Genomic DNA, 16,924 nt, shown 5'->3' with positions numbered 1-16,924 from the left:
TGGTCCAGCTGTCAGTGTAAGAACAGAGGCACTGGTGCCACCCCAGGCACTGCACCCAGGAGAGGCCAGTCCCAGGTGCCACCGTGGGCTCTGCCAGCACTGCTGGGTGCAGCAGCTCCCACTCAGTGCTGTGCCCCTCCTGTGACAGGACAGATGTTCGTGCAGCTAAACCAGACTGCGAACAGCTCAGATCAACATAAGAATTTTCACATGCCAGCCAGGTCCTTGATGTAGCAAACTCAATTTCAGCCACAAGGCACACAGCCTCTGTTGGTCTACAAGGAACAGCACTATTACCATCACACTTGGTTCTTACTAAAAATTCCAATTTTCATTACATGTTGAGGATATCAAAAAGGCACCAATAGACAAAACCTCCTGAACAGCTCACAGGAGGAAGGAAGTTGAGTGAAAAGAATGTAATTCTTTCTACAAAACTTCTTTTAATTATCAAAGTGCACAGAGAGCTCTTTCAAGGACCACAACAATCCCAGTTCTGAGGTTACTGTCATCAACTCATGAGCAACCCATTGGAAAAGAGCACAACTTACTGTGCATTAAGAACTAAACATATGCCAGCATTTTGAAGCCCACCACTATGGCTTTCTAGGCTATTTCAGAAGCACTTCATGCCTTGTAGGGAAGACAGAACCATCCTTTAAGTCCTGAAGTACTGGTTACAACCTTTCACACATCACACAACCAGACTGTGGCATCAGAAAGGTCTTGTCTTGCAGACACAAAAGATTCTTCCTACTCCTTTTTTCAATATTCTTTTTTCAATTACAGTTTTGACATAAAAGGAGAAACTAAACCCCTCACTACTCTTTTAGGTTTTTTTTTGTTAGCTTAATTTTGGTCTGCTAAATAAAACAATACTAAGCCTGCTCTATTTCTATTGCATGTTATGGTTGATAACAGTTGCATGAGTGCCTTTTTAAAAATCAGCAAGTATATCTAACGCTAGCTAAAAAGTACATGTTATCAAGATAAAGCCATGTATGCTTTTATACAGTCCTGACATCCACATGCTGCAAGACAAAGGTCTCAACCTTACTACAGAATGCCTAATGATGTACAAAAATAAAAAATAAAAATCCATGATTGGAACAGAATGCCTCCTTCATTATGTGGTTAGTTCTGTGTACAAATAAATAACCTGTAAAAAAGGTTACCAGCTGTCTAGGCACTAGCTAGGAGGGATTCAATAGGAAAATCCTACATCTTTGAAGAATTGTCCCAGGTTCCAATACACTCACTCTCTGTTATACACCCAACTTGTCAAAAGCTTCACAGGTAATATCTTTTCATCCATTCTGGTTTTAAGGGAAAATAAAGTCTTCTCCCATCAATTGCAGTTATCTGTAGGCAGCAACCTTTTCAAGTCTTTCATAGCAGCTTCTAACTTTGATTTAGCAGCAGGGTATTTTTCAGCAGAAGCAGAAAATGCCTCTTTCCAACAGAGAGGCAGGAGTTTACTGAGTCAGCCACATCACCTGAACTGAACTGTTGAAGTATGAAGGATATCCCTGCACACGACAGCCCTGGATCCGTTTAGGGCAAACCTGCTCCCACATGGAATTGGCACAAACCCCCATTCTACCTGCAAGGGTCACTTGAGGATACAGAATTTCAACAGGAATTCTGCATATGGGCGGAGAGATATTAATACCCAGTTTCTCTTTGAAGAGATGACAAAAAATACAAAATGTTTTACAGCAATCCAAACTTCAGTGTGGAATAATTCTAACACACCCTTTGCAATTCTATGACCTAAGTCTGATAAGGCACCAAACTGAAGCCAGAGATTGTACTGAAGGACATTTACCTAAAGTCATGATCAATAAGCACCCTCCTCTAAGTAAGGCCATAGGCTTGATACTATTTCAAAACACATGAGGAACAGGACAAGGTTTATTGAACTTGATCAACCGGAATAGTGCTGTTAACTAAAATGGAAACCTGAGGAAAACAGAAATAAAACCTCAAATGGAGACACTGCTGTTGGCATAACAAAATGGGAATGTGAAAGTACACAGCCTGAACAAGTTCAATAATTGGACAGTTCTCAGGAATAAGCAGCAATATTTCTGACAGGGATGACTCCACCCTTAAGTGCCTCCTTTAAAATAATCTGATTAACCATGTAAGCTCTAATACAGGTCACTACCAGAAATAGTAAAGGACAGACCTGGACAAAGTTTGGCTGCCACTTTATAAACAGAGGACCTATCAAGTAAAATGTACCTTACTTTAATTTCCAGCAGTGTTCAGAGTCAGAGGTACAGTGTCCCTGAGATGCCATAGCCAATACTGAACTTTGACAGTTCTACACACTTATACTAGAGACAATCAACAAATCATCTCAGTGAGAAATGCCAGTGGCAGACTTCTCAAACTCTGAATTTTAGTCTAGAAAACCTGTGGAGACCTACACAGTTCCTAAACACATATGCTCCCTCACATCTCCAGAGGAATATTTCCTCTTCCCTCTAGGCTGGAGAGAAAAAAGATTTGTCGGGAATTTCAGAGCCAACTTAGCTATCAGATCACTTCTTAGCTACTGAAAGCTTCCTTCCCTACCAGATATTTCTCCATCCCATAAGCTCAGCACCTCTACTCACTGCTAGACAGCTGTCATTTTACATAAACTACTGAGGTATGCTAACAGAACCACAAAGAGAAGAAGTGGAGATTGAGCTCTGTGCTTACTCTTCCCTCTTAACAGGATCCTTGAACACCCAGACAAACCCACTGGGTGCTTTTGTTGAGTAAAGGAAATACCCTGGCTGGATCAGTATCATGGGGGCTAAAGAAGCAAACAGTTAAAATATTTGTTCTGCAAATCCAAAACGTTAAGACAGCAGCTTCTGATGTAGAGAGCCTCCCCAAAAAACATGTTTACCAACAACTTTATAGTCTTAGCAGTCTTTGCATGCTACTACTGCTATTTGAAGTCCTAGTTCCCTCAGTACCTGCAGAGCCACTGAAGCAAAGTAAAAAAAGACCTAGGCTTAGTTTACAGTACCCACAAAAACATCTGGAGGCAATCAGGAGTAAGGGCCAAGGGACTCCATTCAGTGGGAAGGGGGAGAAAAAAAAAAATCACTTTTGTGACACTTGAGAATTCTAAAATGTATGTCAAAGAACTAGGATGGAAGCCCAGAGATGAGCTTTCTCTTCCTGGCTCTATCACCTGCTGCCATTTGTTTCAAGGGAGCCACGTCTGTATCTCAGGTTGTCCTACCCCATTATTTTTAACAGATGGGGAAAGTAGCCACCTGCCTTGAAAAGCAAGAAATTAGTCAACATCAGAAAGCACCAAGCTGCTCACAGACAACTGTAAACAGAACTTTCAAGAAGCTCAGACACAGCCTTTCATCAAAGCAGAAGTCTCAGCTCTGAGGTTTCAAAGAGCACTTTTCCTGTTCTTTTTGCAACTTCATATGCCACAAGTCTAATGGCATGTGAGAGAGCTCCTGACCTTTGGGACAAGTGACTGTAACAGCAGATTGCAGACACTGTTTCCTCATTAACACAAACATGACAACAGTGATCTAAGTGGTTTCTTGCCTGCTCACCTCAACCAAAGGCCTACAGCTAAGGTGGGTTATTTCTTTGCAGTAAGAATTACTATTAGAAGTAATTGCAATGAAAGCAGTCTCAGAAATAGATAAACACCACAGCATAAACCCTAAGCACAACAACTTCAGGTCTTACTGCTGGCTTACCTGGTAGCTGTGACTTAACAAAGAAGAAATAACTCATCAAATTCAACTGGCAACCAAGGGTGCGCGATCATCAGACCTTTCATTTTATTGTTTAGAGTGAGACTCATGAAGTAGATCACCTTATGTGGAAATAAAAAGCCAAATTTCTCTGCAATGGAACACTCTCAACTGAATAAAAAATATTTCTAGGAAGTCACACAATTCATCATCTGATGGGTCATGTCTGGAAACAAGAACACCAACGCTTCTTGTTTATTTTACCATAAAACCCCAGAATTTCTTACAAGTACGCAGTAAAACAAAGACCTGTCCCATGACCACAGAAGCAACTTTTCCTAACAGTTAACTGTGAAAACTGAAAGATCCACTTAACAATTTGCCTTTAATTTAATAAAGTTACTTTAAGGCAAGTAAGAATCTGGTCATGATTATTATTAGACCTGCCTGGTTTGCACACACATTTTCATCTTTCAGTACAATATTCACATTTACACTAATGTTTTGACCACCACGGTGTTTAAAACTTTCATACAAAGACAAAAAAAGGCAGTAGAATTTGTCTTCCTTAAACACAAACGTGCTGTTTTCACCCGAAGGGTTTCCATATGTCACTGTTCAGCTGAATCTTGATAAGACATGTAAATTCACCTAGAACTGCAACCAACCCAACAGAAATGAACCTCCAGCACTTTCCTGTACATGAGTCACAGATGCCAACATATTGAGATCCTTCTGCAAGTTTAGGCCTTAAACTTCTAAAGAACCAGAGGATTGTTACCACGTCACACAGCACTGAACGTTTTATTCAGCTTCTCTTCCACTCATATAAGAAATATTAAGCCAAACGAATTAAGGGGAAATAAAACCCACAGAAGGGAGAACCGTCAAAGCCCTCGGCAGGCAGCAGACCCTCAGCTCGGACACGGCGGCTGGCAGCCGTGACAAGTTTAAACGCCCCGTTATGATAAAGCGGCCCTTCGGCGGCAGAGGGGGGATGTCGGCCTTACCCCGCCACGACGGCGACACCGACAAGTTTCCGTGGCTGCGGCTGCCTGGGGCTGCCCCGCGGGGGAGGCCGGGCCCGCCCCAGGCCGCGGCCGTGTGGCGCACTCGGTAAAGCGCCCGCCCGCCGCCCGCTCGGACCCCGCGCACGGCGCTACCGGCGACCCGCGAGCCGCCGCAGGGCCGGACCGGGCAGCGGGGCCCCTCTGCTCCCCCCGCCGCCGCCCCGGGGCTCTGTGCCCGCTGCCCTGGGCCCGGCCGCCCTTTGTTCCGGCTCGCGGCTCCCGGCCCCAAAGCGGCGGCGATGGCCCCGGCCCGCGTCCTTCCCCGTGCCCGGGTCCCCCGGAGGAGCCCCCGCCGCGCACGAGGAGAGGCCGAGGCCGCCCGCCTCTGTAACTTTTGTTATGGTGGCAGCGAGGAGGGCGCCCGGAGCCCCTGAGGAGCGGCCCCCCCGTGCTGAGTCACCCCGGCGGGGCTGCGCCCCCTCCCCGCGCCCCGCGGACAATGGCGAGGGCGGGCCGTGCCCGGCCCTCCCCGCCCCGCGCGGCCCCCGCACCGTGATGTTGCAGTGGATGGTGAGCGGCGGCGGCGGCTGCGGGCTGGAGCCCGGCGGCGGCGGCAGGAGCACAAACTGGCAGTGGAGCTCGTCCAGCTTCCAGGAGACGATGCGGAAGCGCTCGTGGTCCTTGTCGAAGATGGACTCGAGGAACTTCAGCTCGGCCTTGAGCCCTGACACCGACATCCTGGCCTCATCTCCGGGCCCGGGCCTGCGCTGCCGCCGCCTCCCGCCGACTCAGCCGGCCCGACCCTGGCCCCGGCCGCGCCTGCGGGGCGGAAGATGGCGGGGCCGGGGCAGCCCCAGCCGGCGGGGCACGGCGGAGCTCCCTTTGTACCGGCCTCGGCGCCCGCTCGCTCGCTTAAAAGGGCAACAGCGCAGCCCGCTCCCCTTCCCTTCCTTCCTCCCCGGCGGGCCGGGCCAGCCGCGCTAACCGCCCCGCCCTCGCCCTGCCCTCCTCCCTCTAGCCCGGCCCCGCGCCCGGGACACGCGCACCGGGGCCGGCCCGCGCCCCGCTCCTCCCCCGGGGCCGCCGCCCGGGTCCCCAGGCCCGGCAGGGCTGACCCGGGGCACCTGCTGGCGCTGCCCGCCCGCCCCGGCCCTGCCCGGGCACTGCCTCCTGCCCCCGGCTCGCAGCCCTCCGGTCCCTGTGCCGAACCGCAGGGACCGCTCAGCCCTGCTGCTCCCCTCTCCCACCGCTCAGCCCTGCGGAAGGGCACGCGGTATTGCTTCCTCACCGCACTTCTGTTTTGCTGAGAAAAATCTGCAGCATTGGGTTTGCACTTGTCATCTCAGAATCCCGTCAGTCCTTCAGTACTCCTCGGGGGTCACTCGACTTAAGCCAGGAATTCCTGTCCTGACGTTTCTGGCGGATCCATACCCATAAAATCTGCCGTCAGTCACTGCAGGCTGGAAATCAGCAATACAGAGGCCAAGAAAAATTGCTACTACTCCATTTAAGCTCCTCTATAATTGTTTGTACAACATTTCTATCCCCAGAAAAAGCATCACGATGCATGAAAAGCATCGGTGGTGAAGTGAATACTTGCTACATTCAGAGATCAAGGGGTGCTGCCCCTTCCTGACACTGGAAATACCATCTCTGCACCTTTATCTGTCCCTTCCCATCTTGATTTTGCATAGAGATAGTTGTCAGTTCTTTGGGAACATGGAGTGGCTCTCACGTGGTGAGAAGTGTGATACAAGCAATGTTGTTGCACGGTATCCTTCATGTTTCCCAACCAGGTATTAATTAATGCACACATAAACCTGAAACAGGGAATTGCCTTTTTTTAAATTGATATTTTTATAGATCTTTAATTCCAGACAAACTGGCAGCACTTCACAAACCACAAGCTGAATCTTGTCAAGTGGTGAGAACTCTAATCTTGATCCAGAAAAACAGTTACGCACATGCCCAGCTCCAAGCATATGGAAGTCTGACGGATTTGTGGGCTTGAGATTCCTACCCTTCCAGCAAAGAGAGCTGCAAAGAACATGCTTTGCTACAAAAGGACTCAGGAAGGACCGACACTGGTTAAATACTCTGAATGAAAGATACCAGAAAGTCCACAGGATTTTTTAGCTGTCATATGGAAGAGTGCAATTCAGCTCCTCTAGACAGGCTGAGGTATTGCTTAGACTGTACAGCCTGCAAAGTGAAGCCAGAGTGGATCTTACTGTTGTGTGTCAATGCACCAACAGGCAGGGCAAAGAACTTGGAGAGATAAGGGATGGTTTCAGTAGAGGGACAAACTAGCTGTAAATAAGCAGCAGAAAATGACTATGCCTATTAGAAAGGGAGGACCTGGAAGAGCCTCCCTATGGGAACCCCAGAGACAAAACCAAACAAAGCAGACTTTGTCAGGCATTGCATGGTGTGATGCATGAAACAGCAGAGGAATGAATTTGGTGACTCAGCCCAATTTCCTTTGTACAATAGGATTCTGGCCTGGAATGCCTCACTGCAGCAGTTAGGTGAGTAGGCTTAGCAAGTTCAAACTGCACCTTCTGTCATACCCTAGCAGACCTGCCTCCATCACTCCCTCTGCTCTTCCATCCTCCTTGTCTCCTCATCTACCTTCCCTGTGCTCTGCCTCTCCACTGAGTGTCACACCCCACTTTTTCTGGCAGCTGCACAGCTGGGATGTGTGGATGTGCTGGCTGGGAGGACACCCTGCCACACTGTCTTCTGAGCACCTGGCAGGCCAAACAAATTGTTTAATTGGCCAAGTGTGCTCTGCAAACCTGCTCTAGAACCCTTCCCAGCTCATTTAATCTGCCTTTTTGTTGCAGGCTTCAAGAAGTAGCATGCAGCTGCACAGCCACCACTCCTCTGAATTCTCCTGCCTTTCTCAGTATTTAGTAGGCATTGTGCAAGCTGAATTAGTTTCTGTGATAAGACCTTGAGAACACATTGGGGCTGTCTCCTCTTCTGGAATTCAGAGGCTGCTTCAGAGGTGTGAAGAGCTGTTAGACATGTGTGACTCATCCTGTTTCTTTTTTCAGGACTTGCCATGGGACATTGACACGAATCTCATGTTGGTCATAAGGTGATTCAGGAAAGCCCAGAGTTTCCCAAAGACCAAAATGATTGTACACAGGGCAGGACCTGACATTTCAGGTTAATAAAGGTCATGAATCTTGGTACAGCCCCCAGGAGCATTCTATCAGATTCCAATAGTTACAGTTGTTCTAAAGTTCCTTGATCTATACTGCCTGTAAGCACCATTGTTTTCTAACTTGCATCTTCAACACCACAATTACCTTTCTCTATCACACAGCTAGGTTACCTCTCCCAGGGGCTGAACTTTGGCCAAAACCCTGTTTTGAAGATAATATACCTTCATAACCTTTGTTTCTTTTTCCTCTTTTTTATTTAAATATAGGAAATTTTGTAGGAATCTTCAACTGAAACTTTCAGAAAAACCCAGCAGATTCCTCATTGCATTCTTGGGTAGAACAAGGAGACAAACAGTTTGGACCAAAGTTGTCTTTCCCCTCAGCATTTACTGCCAGCCCTGTTTCCCGCAGATCAGATAGGCATGTCCCTGGCAGGACAGAAGGCCAACAGCAAGGGGCAAAGGGAACTGAAGGAAAGATGAGCTCAGAATGAGCCATTAAGAAGGAAATGAAGTAAAATATAGGATGAATGGGCTTTGATGAAAGCAATAGTTGTCTGTCTAAAGAAAGGATACTCCAGAGCACAGATGAATTTCAGATGAATTGTGTTAGTCTTTTTCTTCCTGTGAATGCCTTTTCCAGGTCTGCTGTATTTCCAGCTTCACCCCTGAATGAAGCTCCTGTACATTCAGTTGAGTGTACCTAGCAGAGGACTGATTTGCTTCTCTGAGAGTAGTTTATAGTTTTGTTTTTTGATCTCACTTCTCTCATTTACAGCCTAGCACTTAGAAAGGGGTCTTTCTGTTTAATTCTGATGTCACTTTCCCAAAAGAAATGTCAGGCACCAAAAAGGAACTGCCATTTCAGAAATAGGGAAGGCCCAGATCTTTTGTATCCCTGAACCTCAGCAGACAGAGAAAGTAAAGGATAAAGTTAATGAGATGGCAGGAAGTGTAAATTGATTTTACTGATGGATGATGCAGTTTGATAATAGTTGATTCCCAGGTAGACTCTTGAACTTTTTCACAGATAGCAGCAGAACCTGAGACTAGAAAAGACAAATAATACCTGACACCCATAAAGAGAAGGACAGGAGAGGGACCTTACCTGAAACCTTGGACAAAGGCAGGAAGAGTCAAGAGGTTCCTGCTTTACCAAGATACAAGTCAAGCAGTCCTGCTTGCCAAAGTCAGGCTTTCACATCATTCTGAGCTCACAGCACCACTGTCATTGCTTCAATAATGAAGTTGCCTTCAAAGCATTGAGAAAAAAAACATCAGTGCATGAAAGCTGATTAAATGGCCAGTTTCAAGAAGCATCATGTGCAGTAGGTAAGGGATTGATTAGGCCCTCAGACACCAATTTCCCTTCTAACAGTTCAGGAATGGCATTCCAAAGCCAATCTATCCTAGAGCAGCTTGGGACAGAGAGGGGTACTGTTGCCCAGATGTTCAGTAATAGGTGTCAAAGAGATGACTGCAGGCACTCAAATACCATGGCCATGAATTTAACATTTAAAAAAATAACAAGTTGCATGACTTTACCCAGGATGGTTAGAGTAGTTTTCAATTCCAATTCTTCTGAGTCCATCCCTGTGGTGGTCAGCAATGAAGTCCTTTAGGTCCCTTCTTTGGAGTGCTTTGGCTCATCCACTGAGGAGTGTTTGTAGCCCTGTACAGGAAACAGCAATAGCCTGTTGGTGGAGATCACACTACTGTTTGTGGATTTCTGTGTAGTTCTGGCTGTTCTTACATCCATGGCTGAACGGTGAATATTTCTGAACTGTCAAAAGCTGGATGGTGTCTGCAAAGCAAGGTCAGTGATATGTTCTTGTTTATTAAAGTTGTGGAGTTCATTTATTAGAAGAAAGGTGCCCCAGGAAAGCCAAGCCAAGCTAAGTCTTGCAATGCTGCAGATGAGGATTAAAATCCTCTTTGTACCCACACCAGAAACCAAACTCCTTGTGCATACAGTGAGAGAACACACCTAGTTCTCTCCTTAATGGCTCACACAGCTTCCTGAAAACAGATTAAAAACACATCTCTGAAAGCAATAAGGAGCCATACAGCCATATCTGAGGCATTCCATTCGATAAAATAAATGAACAAGCTAGAAAAAAAAGGAAAATGTGGCATCATTTTTCCAAACTCAGCTGGGTGAGGGAAGAAGTAGTTGCACGGAACTGTTCAGAGCAGAGCAACCTTCCCCTGACTCCCTAGGACCTGCACCCTTTCCTTGGGATCCACAGGCTCAGAAGCCTTGCAGGGCTCAGCAAACTCATCTTCCCTTGCCCTCCCAGAGCCTAAAAGGGATGTTCAGGAGCAGAGGTTGGATGCCAGGCTCAGTCCTGCTAAATACATTTCTGCCTGGATTGAGGGGCAAGGGAACAGCCAGACCCCCAGCTCAAGGGCTGAGATGCAATCATAGCCACAGCTGAATACTCAGCCCCTCCATGCCCATTTTGATTTCTTATTTTGACAGGCAGTTCACTTTGTCTACATTTAAAATATCAGCACAGGGCATCTGAGTTGGCAGACACTGAGGTGAACAGGGAGGTCAGAGTTAGTGCTCCAGATTCTGCAACTACATCACCTAGCATGGAAAAGACAGACCACATGCATTTGCCACACCAAACCAGGTGTGGCAGGATGCAGCCTCATTTGATATGTGGGGAAGGACAGACTGGGGAGCCAAACCAGTGCTTTTCAACCATTTCCTGATTTGGAAATCACAAATGTCCACAGGCCACAAGTCAAGGTCTACCAAACCCCAGTATTTTTACATAATCTGCATCTGCTAGATTTAAAATGTGATATGGACAAAAAAGGTAGTGAAACAAGTGAAGGATAACAGATCCAAACAGTTATATGTGCCCTGGAGTTTACAAGGAAGGGAACTTCATACAGATTTACAAAATCAGTGAGTAAAGGGAAAGTAACAGAACCAACATACTTGGCTTTAAACCAACATTTGGAAGACTGAATCACCAAATTCTGAATATAACTAATTCACATCTCTTTTGATATAACAGCACCCACATAATTTGAGAACTGGCTCAAGAATTGTGAATAAGGAATAAAAATAGCAAATAACTGAGCAGGAAAAGGTACTTAATGTGTTTAAAATGGATCATGGTAGTGCTATGTTAGAGTTCAGATCAAGACTTTCAGTGTGATTTAGAAGAGACTGTAATTGATGAAATTATCGGACGACATAGAGACATTCGAATAGCAATGAGGACAAGAAAACAATTCCAACAGGTGCAGAAAAATCAATTTAAAAAATCATGTCCTTCATCTATAAAGCCACAAATGTAGTGATTCCTGCTCTCCTATAGACTGCATTTTTATACCACCATCACACTGGATCTCACTTGGGCCCATTCTATAACACCCCACACATACCTTCCCAGTTCCTTCCCATGCCTCCACACTTGTTACTTTCCACAGGATTCTCCATATTTCCACCCAAAGTTACAGCCTGGTTTGGCTCGGGGAGGCAGAGCAGAATTCTCTGGTTTCAGAATTTACCCTAATTGGTACATTCTATTGTGGTCTTTACCTAGAACACTGCAACTGTGATCTTGGCAGAAAATTATCAAAAACCACAGCAGAGTGTGGGACTTGGAGGACAGATTTCTGATGTGATTTCTAATAGCATTAAACAACACAGCTAGATTCTCTAATGCAGCCAATGTCCATTAGGACACTCCTTTACACACCCCAATCCTAGCCCTGGCTTGCACTCACTTTAGCTCCAGGCACAGCTGAGCAACCTCAGAACAACATCTGTGTGACACCTGCAAGAATGCAGTATGGCAATGTAATCACCAAGGTGGGTTTTTTTTTTCTAGACGAGAGTCTTAACTTGTCCACTATCTGAAGATTTATCTGGCTTGAAGAACCAGTCTCATATAAACAGTTTTAACTAAGGAATCGTCAAATAGAAATACATTGTCTTCCTACAGGGATGGGGGGAGAGGAACAGGGATGGAGGGAAGGAGCTAAAGGACCTTTACCACCCCCTCCCTTCATTAGCACATGGTTGTATCATGTAACCAAAAGTACAGTGAGTCGTAGCACAGACCTGCCTTTACACTCTGGCTCCCCAAATCTGCAGGCTGAGAGCACTGTGTAAGGGATTATTTCGTTCTGATGCAGAGAAGAAGCAAGGAAAGTTAAATTAAGCCAGGAAGAGGAAAACATGAGCTGAATGTTGTCCCAAAGATTCCTGCCACTCTGACATCAGAGACCCTGGAAGGATTGCTGTCTGGAGGACGCAATGCCATAGGGCAAAAGAGCTGCCAAGAGTGGCCACCAAAGTGGCCCAAGGGCGGCCCAAGGAGAGCACGGCAGGGAAGGCCAAGGGAAAAGGCTGCGGTTTTCCATTGCCGAGGCGGGCTGGAGCAAGCGGAGTGCGCGGCAGCGCCGGGCGTGGGGCACTGCCCCTGCCGGGTCCCGCTGTGCCCGCTCCCGGTGTGCCGGCCGTGCCCCGGAGCTGTCCCGTTCCGGTATCCCGGGTGTGTCCAGGAGCTGCCCCATGTCCCGGTGTCCCCTGGCCCAGTATCCTTCTGTCCTGGTGTCCCGATGTCCCTCTGTCCCTGGCTCTCCCCTCACGGCCGCGCTGCGCTCGCACGGCGCCCCCTGGCGGGCGGTCCCCTGAGGGCCCCGCGGGCGCTCCTGGCCCGGCCCCGGGAGTTCGGGCCTGGCCCGGCGGGAGGAACTTACTTATTAAGAATTCTTACTCAGTTTTTGGTGTGAATCATGCTATTTCATAAAATGCTTCTATGGATGAGATTCTTTTTGTCCAGGTACTCTGAAATCAGCAGAATCAACAGCATGCTCATCAATTTACCTTTGTAGTCATACAAATGCTGATACCTTCTTCTCCAGGCAAGGAGATTAGTCAGGAATATTTTTAAACCCTTTTCCCATTCACAAAATTTAAACTTTTGACAAGAAGGGCTTTTAGAAATACACAGTCATTTACCAGCTGGTGGAGCTCAGTAAATAACAGGAAGATTTGTCCACAAACATCCCCTGAATTGGAAGAGAGTTCTGACTCAGCCACCTTTATTAACCTTCTGCTTTAATTTCCACAAAAGCTGATGCCTTTGAGATATTGCTGCTTTTTTATTTCTGCTGACAGGAAGCATTACAAATACACTGAATTTACTGTGGAGTTGCTACCACCTCGATCTACTGAAGTTCTACAGAACAGGTTTCCTTGGCACAAATGTAAATGTATAACTTTATATAGAACAGCTGTAACAGATGTGGGTAGGCCCAGTTATCAAGTGCTGAAATTGGTCAATGTCTATCATGAGATCAAATATGAACTATAAACCACCTAATTCTGGTAAAGAACCCTCTGAGCTCCAGTGGAAACCTGCCCATTGAGCCCAGCAAGCCTGGAATGAGACCCTGTCTGCAGGGGAGCATTTAGTCCCTGAAAAGGCATCCCAAACATTTCATTTGTAGTGTGACCTGGGGGGAAATACTGTAGTAAATGTAAATTAGTGAAATATCATGTTAATGTAAATGACTGAAATATCATTCAAACACATTTGCAACAGAATTGAATATTCAACATGGACACCTGCTCAAAGACCCAGCTAAAAGATGTTTTAAAACTCCCAGAACTTCAAACTTTTCTTGTTGTTTTCTTGGAGACACAAGGGATACTTTCATACTTTCCTCAGTACTTTGAATGCTAAAACATACCTTAAAATTAAAACAGAAAGTGATAAACATTTAAATCAGAAACTGAGTTTTCAAAGAAAAATACAAAATGCTTAATGAACAGCTACAATAAATAGGTTATTTAATTTGGGAGCATGAATGTTTCTGTTTGAAATTGTGATTGAACTTCTGTATGTTCTAGACTCATTGAAAAAAAATTCTCCTTACACAATCACTAGAATTAAGAGTTGTGCATTGTCCTAAGTGCTGGAAGAAATTGTGAAAAGCACTATTCCAATGCTTTTTCAGGCTGCAGAAGAAGAGTCAGTGATGTAATCAAGCATTCAATTGCCAACACATCTTTTTAAAAGTTCTGTTTGGACTCTCTCTAGACCATTCCTGTGCTAGTAATTTTTCTGATTGTGAAACATGCATACTGTTTGGGCTTAACTAAAGAAAGCAGGAGGTTTTACTGGGCCACATCACTCTCACAAAGGAAAAAAAGTGTAGGCTTTGTTCTAGGCATACAAGCAGTGCCACAGAAATAGTTGGAATTTAAGCACATACTTTATATTAAAAGCAAATGCTCAGCTGTTTTGCAGGATCAAGAGCTGCAAGTCTTAGTGATGCCATGGTTTCTATGACAACTAAGTGTGATATTACATGAAGGATTATGATTTAAAGGAAGACACATCTGGCCTTTTCCACTGATGCGGTCCTAGTTTATCCTGCACGTACCTTGTGTACAAATCTGCTCATCTTTGTGGAATCACTGAGCCCATAAACAGGAAGGGCAGGCCTCAGCAGACCAGGCAGAAAGTGAGCGAAGTGCACTCTATTCCTGCAGATTTCAAGGAGAAAAAATTAATTCAGACTTGGGGCTGCACTGTCCTTTCAGGCACAGCTGCAGCCCAGGGGCTTGCTGGTGGCTGAGGATACTGCAGCAGCAGTGCAAGAAATGAAGTGCCTGGTAAAAGCAGCAGGTGCTGTGCACCCACACTCCCTCCCTTCACAGCTCTGACGTGGTTGCCTGCACCCCAGCCTGTCCTGGGCTTGGCTCCACATCCTGTTGAAGGCTGGAGCTGTGGAATCGTTAACCAAAGCCTGGTCCCAGCAGGTCACAGTCTCCCTCCTCCAGCCCAGCAGTGATCTCTGCTGGCTCACTGCTCCTCTCAGCCCTGAGCTCTGCAGAAACTCCACTTCCACCCTGCTTGCTGATTAACTTATTCTCCATTTGTCTCAGTAGGGAACATGTTTGATCTCCTGGAGATATACTCCAGCTACCTCCATGGTCCTCAGTGATCTCTGCAAACATAACCAGAGAGGCATTTCCATCCCTTGGCAGCAGGTGCCAAAAGTAATTCCATATGACTTAGTGCTAAAAGCTAGCTCAGGCTAGCTAGTTTGGAACAGGGTAGGAAATACCTGAGAAAAAGCAAACTCTCTCCTTGTCCTTGGTGTAAGAACAGCAGCCTGCTCTTTAACTGAGAGTGCCTAAACCCATCCCTGCATGTCCCCAGCAGCCAGAAGGCTGCAGCACGTTCTCAGCTGCTCATGTGCTGTTGCCCAATTCATATCGGCATTTCAGTCATTTTGGGTAGGAATATCTTCTCCTCTGTCTTACTGCCTCATTTTCACAGAGCAGCCTGGCTCTGGGCTGCTGTGCATTCAGGACACACTGATTCACCTGCTGCTTTTACAGGCAAATCACTGCCAGTGCTTCAAATGTGTTCAATGGCCCTTTTAAGTACATGGCTGGCTTTGTAGCAAACAGCTCCCTTTAGATTAAGATAAATCCTTTACCAGGGAGATTAGTGCCACTGCACTTGTGAAGTCATGATATCCCCTGCAAATAAAATCAGTGACTATAAATAGCCAAAACATCTTCCATCCTATGAGATTATGAGCTTCTTCCTTGCAAAACAAATGAGCTCATTGAGAGATAATTTTGTGATAGCCAGATAGCTTCAACATAAGAGTGAGCCCATCATCATTAGTCCAATTAAAGCTCCTTTTTATACCAGTAAAATAATTGATGTGCTGATAAACTGCTTCAGTTCATTGTTACTGCAATATCCACAGCTGCTCTGAACACATCCATGTAATCAATATGGCCCACTAAAAGGTTTCTAAATGAGTTAACTCTTCCAGGAATCAGCTGGATTTCTGAGGACTATCATGCTTTTTGTTCTGTGTTTCTTTTATTTACAGAGCTATTAAGTCCAATCACAAGCTGATCACACACACTCCAGCAGAGCACAATATGAATGTTGCATGCTATTATTGTAATAGAAGTTGAGCAAGAGAACCTGGCCTTGAGGCTACTTTTCCCATATTAAAAAAATAGCTAACCTAACCTGCATCATTCTGACAGAACTGGGTTAGGGAGTGACTGTGTGTGCAGTCACATTGGCAGAGCAGGATGTACCGTGAGGGACAGCAGGGCAGGAGCCAAAGACAGGGAGCTCTCACTCCAATCCAGCCCCTCCCAGAGCAGCCTCAGCAACGTGACCAGGAGGGCCCATCTCACCTCCATGCCACGCTGCAGCCAGCCCTGGAGACAAGCTGGAGCTCCAGTCCTGCTGCCCCTGTGGGTGCCATGGCCCCCAGGCCCTGGGCTGCAGGTGCCAAGAGCTCTGCAGCTCCCAGGGCAGCTGAGAACAGAATCCTTGTGCGAGGGTGTGGCTGTAGGTACAGCCATCAGGTTCCTGCCCTGCTCACTGGGGTAGATTAGAAACATTCTCAGGAGCCACAGAAAATCTCTCTCAATGCCTTACTTTACTGCAGGTGCAGAAGAAACAAATCTCTCGGGTCAGCCTCTCCCTGCCCTGCTTTAGGGACTGTGGGGAAGACAAGCCTGCACACATTTTTTTAGGGGGCATGGAGCTTTTGTTGTTGGCTGCAATTAAAAACCTCAACTGAACTGCCAAAGCTTTTTAGAAGTTTTGTTAAACTGCTACAAGGCAAATGCTTGAACTTCAGACTTACTGATCCACCAATCTCTCTTCTGAATCACATACTTCATACACTTGCCCCATTGGGGAGATAAAGGGTTTTTAGCAGCTGTGGAAAACTATGCAGAAGCAAAAAAAAAAAAAAAAAAAATTACTTCTTCCTGATGCCTGCAGCATTCCATGAGACCTTCACAGTGTGAAATGCAACTGCCCAGTCCCTGCTCAAGGTTTGCTGCCAGCAGCCTCACCAAGCAGTAAGGCTGGTGCTGCACATGCACTAGAGGAGCCAGAAGAGGTAGCTTTCATACTCAGAGTAGTCATCACATTCATACATCCCTCTATGGAGGCAAGGCAGTGACCTAAACAGATTTTCAGCTG

At 46.3% G+C, this 16,924-nt stretch overlaps 1 protein-coding gene across 1 annotated transcript in view; it reads right to left on the bottom strand.

Annotated features, from left to right (window-relative positions):
• UBE2Q2 (ubiquitin conjugating enzyme E2 Q2) overlaps positions 1 to 5,702 on the bottom strand; it is a 46,071-nt gene extending 40,369 nt beyond the window's left edge. The window contains exon 1 of the mRNA XM_054272837.1: positions 5,290 to 5,702. Coding sequence (XP_054128812.1) covers positions 5,290 to 5,475 — 186 coding nt within the window. The 5' untranslated portion in view covers positions 5,476 to 5,702. The remainder of the gene's footprint in view (positions 1 to 5,289) is intronic.
• Between the last annotated feature and the right edge of the window lie 11,222 nt (positions 5,703 to 16,924).

This window comes from Melozone crissalis, unplaced genomic scaffold, assembly GCF_028551555.1.
Source record: "Melozone crissalis strain CALT ecotype California unplaced genomic scaffold, PUWL_Pcris_2 ptg000014l_1, whole genome shotgun sequence".
Taxonomy (NCBI): domain Eukaryota; kingdom Metazoa; phylum Chordata; class Aves; order Passeriformes; family Passerellidae; genus Melozone; species Melozone crissalis.
Note: the sequence above shows the minus strand (reverse complement) of the source record. Positions and strands in the feature narration are given on the sequence as shown.